The sequence below is a fragment of the Micropterus dolomieu genome, linkage group LG03 (assembly GCF_021292245.1).
Source record: "Micropterus dolomieu isolate WLL.071019.BEF.003 ecotype Adirondacks linkage group LG03, ASM2129224v1, whole genome shotgun sequence".
In the NCBI taxonomy this organism is placed as follows: Eukaryota; Metazoa; Chordata; class Actinopteri; order Centrarchiformes; family Centrarchidae; genus Micropterus; species Micropterus dolomieu.
The window spans coordinates 2,699,163-2,710,182 of NC_060152.1; the positions used below are offsets into that span (position 1 = coordinate 2,699,163).

The following is an 11,020-nucleotide window of genomic DNA, read 5'->3' on the forward strand; positions in this document are numbered from 1 at the left end:
ACTAGGCTTTAAGGAATAGGTAAATTGGAGTAAGGGAAAAAGAGAGAGAGTGTAACCCTGGCCAGGGTCATTCGGCTTGAATACAAATTAATAAGGATAAGGAAGAAAATATAAGGTTAAGGAAAAAGGAAAAAATAAGGATTAGGACGCCGCAGATCTGGACAAAAAGCCCTTGAAAGGCGATCTTAGATGGGCCGCAAATCCTGGAAAGGAACTAGGTGAATTTCCGGGTCCGTTCAAAGGAACTGGGAGCTTGTAGAAGAAAAGTTTAATTGTAAGTTACCTCTCGATACATGTGTTGACGAACTATGTCCGAAGTGGCCTCTCATTAAATATCTGCAAACTCGAGGTAGCATAAATTTAGGAAGGAAAATAATAAAGGAAAAAGGTGCGGCGGAAGCATGCTTTATAAACAGTGTGAAGAAATGCATTCTTGTTGACTGGATAGCTATCGTGTGTGTGTGTGTGTGGAGAGCTGTCCCTGCTGTGTCTCGGTTGTGTGTGTGAGAAATAGGAGAAGCCTAGTGTGTGTGTGAGAGACTATGCAGAGGACAATAAGGCTAGGATTCAAGAAGACATATATATGAATAATAGAATAAATAAATAAAGAAGGGAGAGAATAGACATATATATGAATAAAGAAATAGAGAAGGGAACTTGATCGCAGATACCTAAACATGTCCTATATAAGCTGTGTTCAATGTACAGAGAGACAGAGTGGCCATCGGGCTGGGTCACTCTCCAAGCTGCTGCAGAGCTTGTAATTGATGCTGAATTCTTTGATGTAATAAACTTTTATAATCAAGAACAGTGTCAAGCGGATTTCTTCTCAACACATCATCGCAGCATTATCGTTCGGACACCACAATCACATATGTATTGTTTCATTTGCCTGATGCGTTCAGATTCAAAACTTCAGAATCACTTATCATAAGGCTTAATATATTTACTGTATGTGACTTCGGTGGGATTCAAACCCACAACCTTAGTGTTGGTAGCTTTACAACAAACAGAGCCACAAAGGACCACTGCAATGACTTCAGCATGTACATGACAGTTAAAAATAGACTGTAAGGACTTTGAATCACCTGGGCTGGTATTTATCAAGATTCTCAAAGTGCCATTTTAGTCTTGCTGAATTAATGCTGAGAATTCATGAAATTTACTCCTACTTTTAAACTTTAGAATAAAAGCAAGTTATCAAATTTCTCAAAGCTAAGAATCACTCTTACTCTCCCAGTTATTTAAGACAGCTTGAGAGGTCTCTCAAGTGGTTAGGAGTTGCCATTAGGGCTTGTGATTGCGCTGTGGAGACAGAGACATGCGGAGAGGAGAGGGAGAATTCTGACGACGGGCAGTTAATAAGGCGGGATCGGACAGCGCAGGCATAATCCTTGTCAGCGAGTTGGTGAGGGACGTCATCTCACCACTGACTTTACGCAGTAATGCGTTTTCAGTTAAATTGAAGGTGGAGATGACACTTTGTCTATTTGCCACAGGACAAACGCAGCAATGCCGATGATTTGGGCCAGTCACAACCATCAATAAGCCGAATAGTCATGGAAACTATTTAATAATTATAGCACTTAGGCTACAGCTCCACACTGTCATACGTTTCATCGACTTCCCAACAACACCCCCCGTAATCCGACAGAATCAAACACAGTTCATATAGCCGGCAATACAGGAGCGCATTTGATGGCGCTCATATAAACAAAAACTTTGTTTTATCTTTCATTTATTAATGTGTAGGCCTATATCGTAATGTATTATCTTGAAAATTCTTTATTGTTAAATGTGTGTTTAATATAAAGTCCTTCACCATTCAATGTGAATTTATCAGAGAATATTCTTAAAGAAGGAAATCTATTCAGTGATTGGTCCTTGGCAACATCGTCATCCAAAATCCTCTTTGCGGCACAGCAAATATATTATTTATTTATTCATTCATTCATGCATGCATTATTTTTAAAGCTACACAAGTACTAATGATTAACCCAGACAGACACAGTAATTACAAAATTTCAAATTCTTTATTTAAACATTTGTAATACTTAATGCACTTTACAAGAAATGTTATTTTCAGAAATTCATTTAAAATAACATAAAAGAAATTACATGTATAAACCTTACCTCAATTATAAGTGCATTCAATGTTACTGTCAAAACACAATGCACGGCATACAGAACTATATATAGTTGTATATTTAACAACAACAGAAGAACACAAAGAATATACTCATCTGCAGACTGGAATGCTTTTTTTTTTTTTTACAAATAATCATTAACTACATTAACATAGGAAATAACAGTAACAATAGATACTGTGCTTTTTTGGTACAAAATACAAAACATTGTCTGAATATGAGTGAAATATCCAACTCTTAAACTCTTTAAGTACATATAAAAAGAAATATTCTCTGGGCTGTACCAGTCATGTAACGTAATACAAACCACACGCTTTCACCGCTGCACATTTCTGGCAAGCAGTCTGTTGTTCACAGCTTGTTCAGGGATGGAAGGCTCCCCTGAAGGTAAAGAAATTTGTGCATAAATTGAGTTTTTACACTGATAGAGTTGATAAAATATATCAATATCAATATCACATCCTGCAAAATGATCATACAGTGATATCAGCTTTCCTCTAAAACTCTAAAATTAATAACTGAATATTGTAGCCTGTGAAGTAGAATTAATTGCAGGGCAGTTAGGTGTCCTAATAAACTGGCAACTGTACTGTGTACATGTCTTGTTGAAAAAAGTGTCTCACCTAATCCAAGTTCTTCTACTCAAACTCTGTTAGCTGGTGGACAAAGGATGACACAGTTGTTGATGACTGCATCTTCCGCTTCACCATTTCTCCTGTCCTAGGACTCACTCCAGTTTTTGCGGTGCATTTGGTTCCATCACCTGGGTTTATCCTCATGAAGAATCTTTAGAGAAGAGAGAATTTCTTTTACAACAACAAATATTTTCCATTCTTATGTAAAGTTAGTATTAACTGCAAAAGGTTTGCCTAGAAACTGAGCCACTGCAACTAATGTAAGGAAAACTACTTAACATTCATTTTTACATCTGAGGATAATGAGATATTTTAATTTGTTTTATATTCTGTGGTGTCACTACAATAAAACATGTAACATATTCACTTTTATGTTAGTTGTAAGATGTACTGCATATTTAGAATATATGCAAAAAACTGTTCAAAAACCGCCCAAAAGATGTTATCAGTATTTATTTCAGTATTTTAACTTCCACATGTCCTTACCTACGGTTACATTACATTTACATACTTTACATACATGATATACACACCGGCAGCCGAGGCATAGGCCTACATAAACCGTTTTAGGTGCATTAGCGCCACCTGCTGTACTGGAGTGTCAAAACCTTACGGTGAAATTACTATATCCTCCACACACTCGTTTGTAAGGCGGCCTCCTGTATTTTTGCAAGTCAAATTTATTTCACCCAATGCAAAAGCATGATTTGTGATATTTTGGGGGGTCTCTAAAATATTGACAGCATGCTTTATTGCCATTAATTTCTATATTTCTCTATCCACCCATGCGTAAATTCAGGAACGTCAGGCTTCATTCAGCCAGAGCGAACGATCACTGACCGTCAGCAGCGGGCCGGTCGCTCAGCGATCTCCTGGCCCTGTCCGCTCCACTCCGTCTCCGGTACGGGTTGTGCCGCCAGTACGGCCGACGCGCTGTCAACGGTTCGTGATCGTTCGTCTGGCTGGATGAATATTACGCACTACTGCAGCTGGGGGCTCTCTGCAGCGCCACGCAACTTTTAAAAGATTTCCCTCTTACGGAGAAAAGAAAGGAAAGGTCGCAAACAGCTGTTGTGTGAAGCGTAATTGTAGCTAAATGGCTACATATGATAATATTAATCAATATATTTGTATAATTATAATAATAAGACAAACATGTCTGATATTTTCACAGTCATGTGTCTATGCTCGCAGCTATTAATTATTCATTAATGATTCAGCGCTAAGAATCCCCCCCGCCCCCGTGTGTGTGTGTGTGTGTGTGACCATAGCGTTAAAACAATGAAGGAACGTGATCTGTCAGTCAAGAAAAAATTCCTTTAGATGCAGAACAGGCTGTCAGCTGTCACTTGAACAGACTGCTGAAGAAGACATCTGAACAGGGCCGTGCAGAGACCTTTGGAAGGGCAGGTGCTCAAAGTATAAAAGGGGCACATGGAACAAGGATTTAAATAGAGCTGTTCTCAAAATATTGATCCTTGCTGATATGCCTATACAGATGCTTCTGTATCAATACATCAACAAATGCTGTGACACAGTTTTGAAAAAGAAACACAGGGAATACCCAGCTCTAGCTTTAAAACACGGTGGGCTGACATAACTTACAGGGAACAGTTGCTGTTGCTGCTGCTGGTACTACTGGAGGTGATCTGTGACTAGAGATATAACAAACATAGGAGATATATTAGCTGATGAAACAAATATGTGACCATGACAAGATGTAAAGATTGCTGACAGTGTTTGGGACCGGCTCACTGTGACTGACCTGCTGTAGCTGCAACTGCTGTCAAGGCTGGCTGCTATGAGAAAACAAGAGGGAGATGCTCACAGAGACTGCTGCACACCAAGAGCTGCAGGTAGAGGAAATAAGATACCAGGTTCAAAAAGTGTGGGAAATAATCTGGAAAGGAAACAGTACTGGGAGAAAGGACGAGGTTAGCCAAGGCAGGGGTAAGAGTGACACAAATCTATAGACAGGTGTGTGTGTGTGTGTGTATAGGCAATATTGTGATAATGATTTTATATTGCATTGTGAATCTGAGATATATTTGGATTTTGATTGACTATATGTCAAATCATAAATCTAAAAAGATGTGCGTGTGTTGATTCTGTCGGCCCATAATAACCATGACAGAGCAGCGTTTACCTTTCACATTAACATTCCATACCTTTGTCTGAAATCTATATAGGTACATTTCTTCTTCATTCTTTGATGTCAGGAATATTATTTATTTTATATTGACACTGACATTATTACATGTATTTCCAGTTATTTAGTTCATATAATAGGTTTGCTATTAAATCTATTCAAATACTGTGCTGATTTAAATGATTGTTTTAAAAAGGGCTGATAAGTAGGCTATAATTCGGAGGAATAAGTACCTGTTTTACAAATGTTATAAATATTTTAAGGCACACTACGTTTTTTTTATTAAGTTACTGTAATAATCCTAGTTCAAGTGAAAGGTTTTTAGTCAAATTAGATAAAAAATACAATACCTCGCGACGCCCGTGAAACTTTTCTCCCTCAAACAGCACAAGAACAAAGTGAACAGAGCGCCTTTGTTTATCCGTGTGTACAAGTAACGTTAGCTGTCGGCACAGTGTTAGTCGGTGGCTAACGTTACTTCTACTGGCGACACACAGCAGTATAAACTACTGTACTGCTTTCTTCGCGTCTTTCTTGTAAAATACATCCAACAACCCACAACAAGCACATTGCGGCAAACCCCTCTTACCGGCGGGATCGCAGGTGTCCTGCAGGCAGAGCTGCTGAATTACTAACGGTGTCTGAACAGGAGGGCTCGTCACACATGAGGTCATCAGGTGAAAGGTCATAATGTGGGTCATTTATTTACTGCAAAATTATTATTAATTCATTTTACTAATAGTTTGATTCGGTAGGCCTTCACAAAAGGACCTTTACAAATTTAAAAATTAATTAATTAAATTTTTCATTGACAAAAGGGCACTTTGGGGATCAAAGGGCAAAAGGGCAAGTGCTCAAGCACCTATTGCACCCCCCTCTGCACATGTGTAGCAAGACGAGGCTGTGGTTCTATTTAAATACGTAATAATAACTTAAATAAGTTGCCAACAACGCCACCTAGGGAATTTAGCCCCAGGAAATAATATTGATAGGTCACACAGGTTCGTATGAAATAAGGCCAGGGCAGAGAGTCTTTCACATTTAAACAGATAATTTTATTAACAAAATATGAATTAAAAAAACAACCAAACCAAAAGTAACTTATCAAAAAAAAAAAGAAACCATACCAACTACATATACTAATTAAGAAGGCATGCCATTACTGAATAAAATTAAAAGTATGGGCCTAATTTAATATACAATATAATATTTAAAATACACAGTGGCTAAAAGGATAAAGCAAAACACACCAAAATGAATCAAAACGTATAGATCAATTAATTCAAACCAACCAAAATTACACACACACCTGTATAAACTAAATATACAATAACTAGACCCAACCAACAAAAAAAAAAAAAAAGGCTAAAACCGGCAGCCCGCTTAGAGCCAAGACACAGCCGGAACTGGGCCGACCAGGCAGAGGGCAATCCCACAGGGGGAGAGAGAGCGACACCCAAAGCCAAGGCACGAGAAAGACAAGCAGCAGATCACTGAAGGGAAGATTTAGCACCATTATATTATATTTCGCATGGTATATATTCAATCAAATGGAATACAATACGAGACATGCATACATACCCCCACGGTTCCCCAGCGCACACACATAACCAGCCAAAGGCCAGATCGAGACAGCCCGCACAGCAACGATTCGCTCTAAAACAATCAAGGGAGCATTGTGTTTAACCGTGATACACTACCTGCACACAGCAGACAGTTCCATCAGCATGCAAGCACCCGCCATAGTTAGCTGTCACACGACGGTCTCCTTTGGTAGGTTATCCGTGGCACTATCCACCCGCCACACGCAGCGGCCGCAGCGGCCTCCTCCCGCGGGCGGCCGGCAAGAGAAAGAGGTGTCAGTTGTGCCCGCTGAAAAGGGATCGCAAAACGCACACCGTCTGCCGCGGGTGCATGAAATTTCTCTGCAAAAGCTGCGCGCTCCCCTACTGTCCCGCTTGTGCTGACGAGGCGGATCGCGGGACACCTTGACCCCGAGGAGGACGCGCCGTGTCTACGCAAAGCCGGGGCAGCGTTAAGGATCTGGAGGGAAACGGCTATGTAAGTTATGTTTGATATTATGCAGTTTGTTATTTTCTGATGTAATGAGTTTAGGAACATTGAATGAAATAAAGAATGCATGCATGTGTATTAGGGCTGCACGATTTGGAGAAAAAAATCATATTGTGATTCAAATATAATGAAACAAATGGAATTATGACTCTACTTGCTTGATTATCAAGGAAAATGCACAAAATACTGACATTCTGAACTGTTTCTCAAATTGAACAAAGTTAAACAATATTTATAACAATAACTAGTGTTATGACCCTGGGGTCATATTTTGTTGTTTGTTTATCTCTCCTGGCACTGTCAGCTGTTCTTCTCCATTAGAGTGAGTGTATGCAGGTACTGGAGAACAGGTGGACACACTGGATTGGTCTGGTTGAGCTGATTGGAGCCTCCTGATTGGGCACCTGGATGACAGCAGCCATCTTAAGCCCTACTGACAGGAACTCTGCCCCTCTCTCTGCCATTCCCAACCTGCCTGAGGACTGTGTTATGTCTGTGTTTATTGTACATAGTGAACGGTTGTGACTATATTCAACTTAGATTGTAAGTAGTTTATCGTAGTCCTTCTGATTGTCTTATGACAACCTGATTTTGTTGGCTTTGCCATTTTTGTTGCTATGAAGCAATTTCCTTTGTCGTAGCTATATTGTGTCAGCTACTAGCAGTGAGTAGGAGTGAGAAGCCCTTTTTTTTTGTTTGCACCGTTTTCTCCTGTTTTTGGACTTAGTTGTTGTTTTGGGCACTGCTCATCTCCGATGTATAATAAAAACTGCTAAATTGTATTTGTTGTGTGCTGGCCTTGTTTGGGAATGGGAAGAGTGGGAGGCCACACATTTGTTACATCCAGGACACCCCTAGACCTTGGGACGTAACACTAGTAAAACAGATTATAAAAGAACAAGGGGAGAATGTTGCTCTCAGCAGGAGGTGGCTAGAAGCAGCACATATTGGGGGTTAAGGTAGGTTGTTTTAAACGTTATTCACACACTGCTCATAAATTTTTCTGATTGCATATAGGTCTATCTGTTTTTAGGGGCACATGCGAGAGCCCTGATTTAATTAAATCACACACTTTTTGCGGTTTTGTAAGCGCACATGGTAACATTGTGATTGCAATTCAATTAGATTAATCATGCAGCCCTAAAGTGTATTGTGATGTTTTCCTTGGAAAAGTTTAGTATCATTCTTCTCCATTAAATGAACTATGAAGTATTTTGATGTGACAAAAACATTTCCACCTGATATAATGCATGACTTACTGGAAGGAGTTATCCCTCTTACGATTAAACTAGTGTGTGCTTTGTGTGCCATGCTCACAAAGAAAAGCACGTAACAATTCAAAAGATAAATGAAGAACTACAACAACTTTCAATTGGTCAAAATGATGCGAAAAATAGACCTGTACAATTGTCAGAGCGACTAATGCAGAACTGGTATTGCAGGGTCTGCCTCTCAGAAATGGTGTCTCTTTAGGATTTTTCCTTTTTTAATGGCACACCGTGTTCCTCCCAGTTGCAAATATTGGGATGTTTTTCTGATCTGCCGTGATATTGTGGACATTGTAATTGCCCCAAAAGTAAAAAGGGAAAGTCTAAGTATATTCAGCTTACTTGTTTGTGAATTCCTTGAAAAAATTAAAGATACTTTTGGAAATGTCATAACTCCAAAATGTGATTGTATGATTCACTATCCCAGACTAATTACAATGCATGGCCCCCTGCGTTCACTGTGGTGTATGCGCTTTGAAGCCAAACACCAGTATTTTAAGAATGTTGTGAGTAGCTGCAGAAATTTTATTAATGTAGCAAAAACTTTAAGCGATAGACACCAGATGCACCAGTGCTGGGAGTTTTCCCCACACAACATACTTGATGACTTTGAGATGGTTACAGGTTTTCATCGCTCCCATTAGAGCTACAGAGATGTCTTGCTAATGTACATGAGAGTGAAGATGCATTAAATTGAAAGTATTAGAAGTAAAATATAAATGTCATTGATAAATTGTGTAATGAATGTCAAGTTTAATAAATGTGGTAAGACATTATTTTTGACTGTTTCACATGCTTTGAGTACAAATTTGCCATCATAAGGTAGAAAGGGCTTATCAGTGGGGCAGTACCCTCAAAAGGCCACATTTGTACCATTTCTAAAAGTCCATTTAGGTACCATAACATTTAGGTCCATATTTGTCTCCAGGGGTACATATTTGCTTACATAAGGTACAAACTGTAACGGTACCAATACGTACCCATGTTAAGGGGTACAATGGTTGTAACTTCGAGGGTACTGCCCCAGTGACAAGATGTTTGTACCCTAAAAGGTACAAATTTAGCACATTATTTCTAACAGTGTAGACAGTGCTTAAGCAGCCTGATGAAGTACAGCCTCTGTTGAGCTTTTTTCACTGTAGCTGTAGTGTTTTTAGCCCAGCTAAGGCTCTCTGTGATGTGAAAGCCCAGGAACCTGTAGCTGTCAGTCCGTTCAACCTCCGTCCCCTTAATGATGACAGGCTGCAGAGGGGGGGCTCTTTTCCTGAAATCCAGAATGAGTTCTTTTGTTTTATGTTGAGGACAAGATCATGGTCCTCTCCACAGACAGTGATCTTGTGAACCAGGTCCCTGTATGATGACTCATTCCTTCCTTTGATCAGGCCAAGGATGGTCGTGTCATCCGCGTACTTAATGATGATGTTATTGTCCTGTGTGGAGGCGCAGTCATATGTGTACAGTGAAAAGAGTTTAGGGCTGAGACAACAGCCCTGTGGGGTTCCTGTGCCGACTGTGAGCTCAGCAGAGACCTTCTTTCTGTCTGTAAGGAAGTCCAGGATCCAGTTATGGGTGGGTGTTGGTACTCCCAGGTCTGCCAGCTTGGCAGTCAGCTTAGTCGGTCTGATTGTGTTGAAGGCGGAGCTGTAATCAAGCAACAGTATCCATAAATATGTGTTGTTAGAGTCCAGGTGTTGCAGGGTGGAGTGAAGTGCCACCGCATCATCCACTGATCTGTTTGAGCGGTAGGCAAACTGAAGGGGATCCACTGTGTCTGGAACCACAGAGTTTATATGTTTTAGTACCAGTTTTTTTTAGTTACCAGTCAACTGGTGCGAGTGCCACGGGTCTTTTGTGGACTGGCACAATAACAGAGGACTTAAAGGTGCGTGGAACTGTTTCCTGTGAGAGAGAGGAGTTAAAGATGTCTGTATACACCTCTGCTAGTTGTTCTGCGCAGGCCTTCAGGACTCTCGTGCCTATTTACAATATTACAGTTGCACTAAACATGCAGTTGACAAAAATAAATGTAAAAAAAAATATAATTTTTGAATAAATAGATGCAACTTAGAATGGAAAAAAAACCAATGTGGCAGTTATTTACAAAATATGAATATTTACAATATTACAGTTGCACTAAACATGCAGTTGACAAAAATAAATGTAAAAAAATATATAATTTTTGAATAAATAGATGCAACTTAGAATGGAAAAAAAACAATGTGGCAGTTATTTACAAAATATGAATATTTACAATATTACAGTTGCACTAAACATGCAGTTGACAAAAATAAATGTAAAAAAAAATATATATAATTTTTGAATAAATAGATGCAACTTAGAAAGGAAAAATGTGCTGTGTAGTAAAATCTTTGCAGCTACTTATGGCTTGATCATCCTGGAGAAGAATCTCTTGATCTTCTTCAGCCACTTCTTCCGGCATTTGACTTCAACAAAGTGTGTGTTTCCTTCGTCATTGTTAGTGTTGCCCTCATGTGAATTCTGACTAACAGGAGCAGGTGAAGCAGCCTTATCTGTGCCTGATGCTTTCTCATCTGTCCCAGCATAGTTGGGGTCATTAAAGCCAGCACTGGCTACTTTGTCTGGTAGTCCAGTGTTTTTAGTTCCAGCAGTGACAATGTCAGCTGTGGCTGGTGGTTCATTTTCTTCAGTTCTATCATCAGCTGAAAGTGTATCATCCAATTTAGTAATGGACGAACGATTCCAACCTATCGCTTTTCTGGATGTTTG

General features: G+C 39.6%; 1 protein-coding gene and 1 long non-coding RNA gene across 7 annotated transcripts in view; both read right to left on the bottom strand.

The window, feature by feature from the left end:
• Positions 1 to 2,065: 2,065 nt before the first annotated feature.
• LOC123967565 lies at positions 2,066 to 7,188 on the bottom strand. Of its 5 annotated transcripts, none has more exons than XR_006824276.1 (5): positions 6,632 to 7,188; positions 4,548 to 4,632; positions 4,388 to 4,437; positions 2,771 to 2,933; positions 2,066 to 2,528 (listed from the first exon to the last, which is right to left on the bottom strand). It is a non-coding gene; the product is annotated as an uncharacterized LOC123967565 (long non-coding RNA). The 5 variants fall into 5 exon arrangements; XR_006824273.1 differs by having other exon boundaries at positions 6,513 to 7,188; XR_006824274.1 differs by lacking the exon at positions 6,632 to 7,188 and adding an exon at positions 5,521 to 5,711.
• A 3,131-nt stretch (positions 7,189 to 10,319) lies between these two features.
• Positions 10,320 to 11,020, bottom strand: part of LOC123968806 (homeodomain-interacting protein kinase 1-like) — a 5,278-nt gene continuing 4,577 nt past the window's right edge. Inside the window, exon 3 of one of the 2 annotated variants that reach the window (XM_046045766.1) lies at positions 10,320 to 11,015. In XM_046045766.1, the coding sequence (XP_045901722.1) occupies positions 10,652 to 11,015 (364 nt within the window). In that variant the 3' untranslated portion in view covers positions 10,320 to 10,651. The remainder of the gene's footprint in view (positions 11,016 to 11,020) is intronic. The other variant, XM_046045765.1, reaches the window with a different exon arrangement.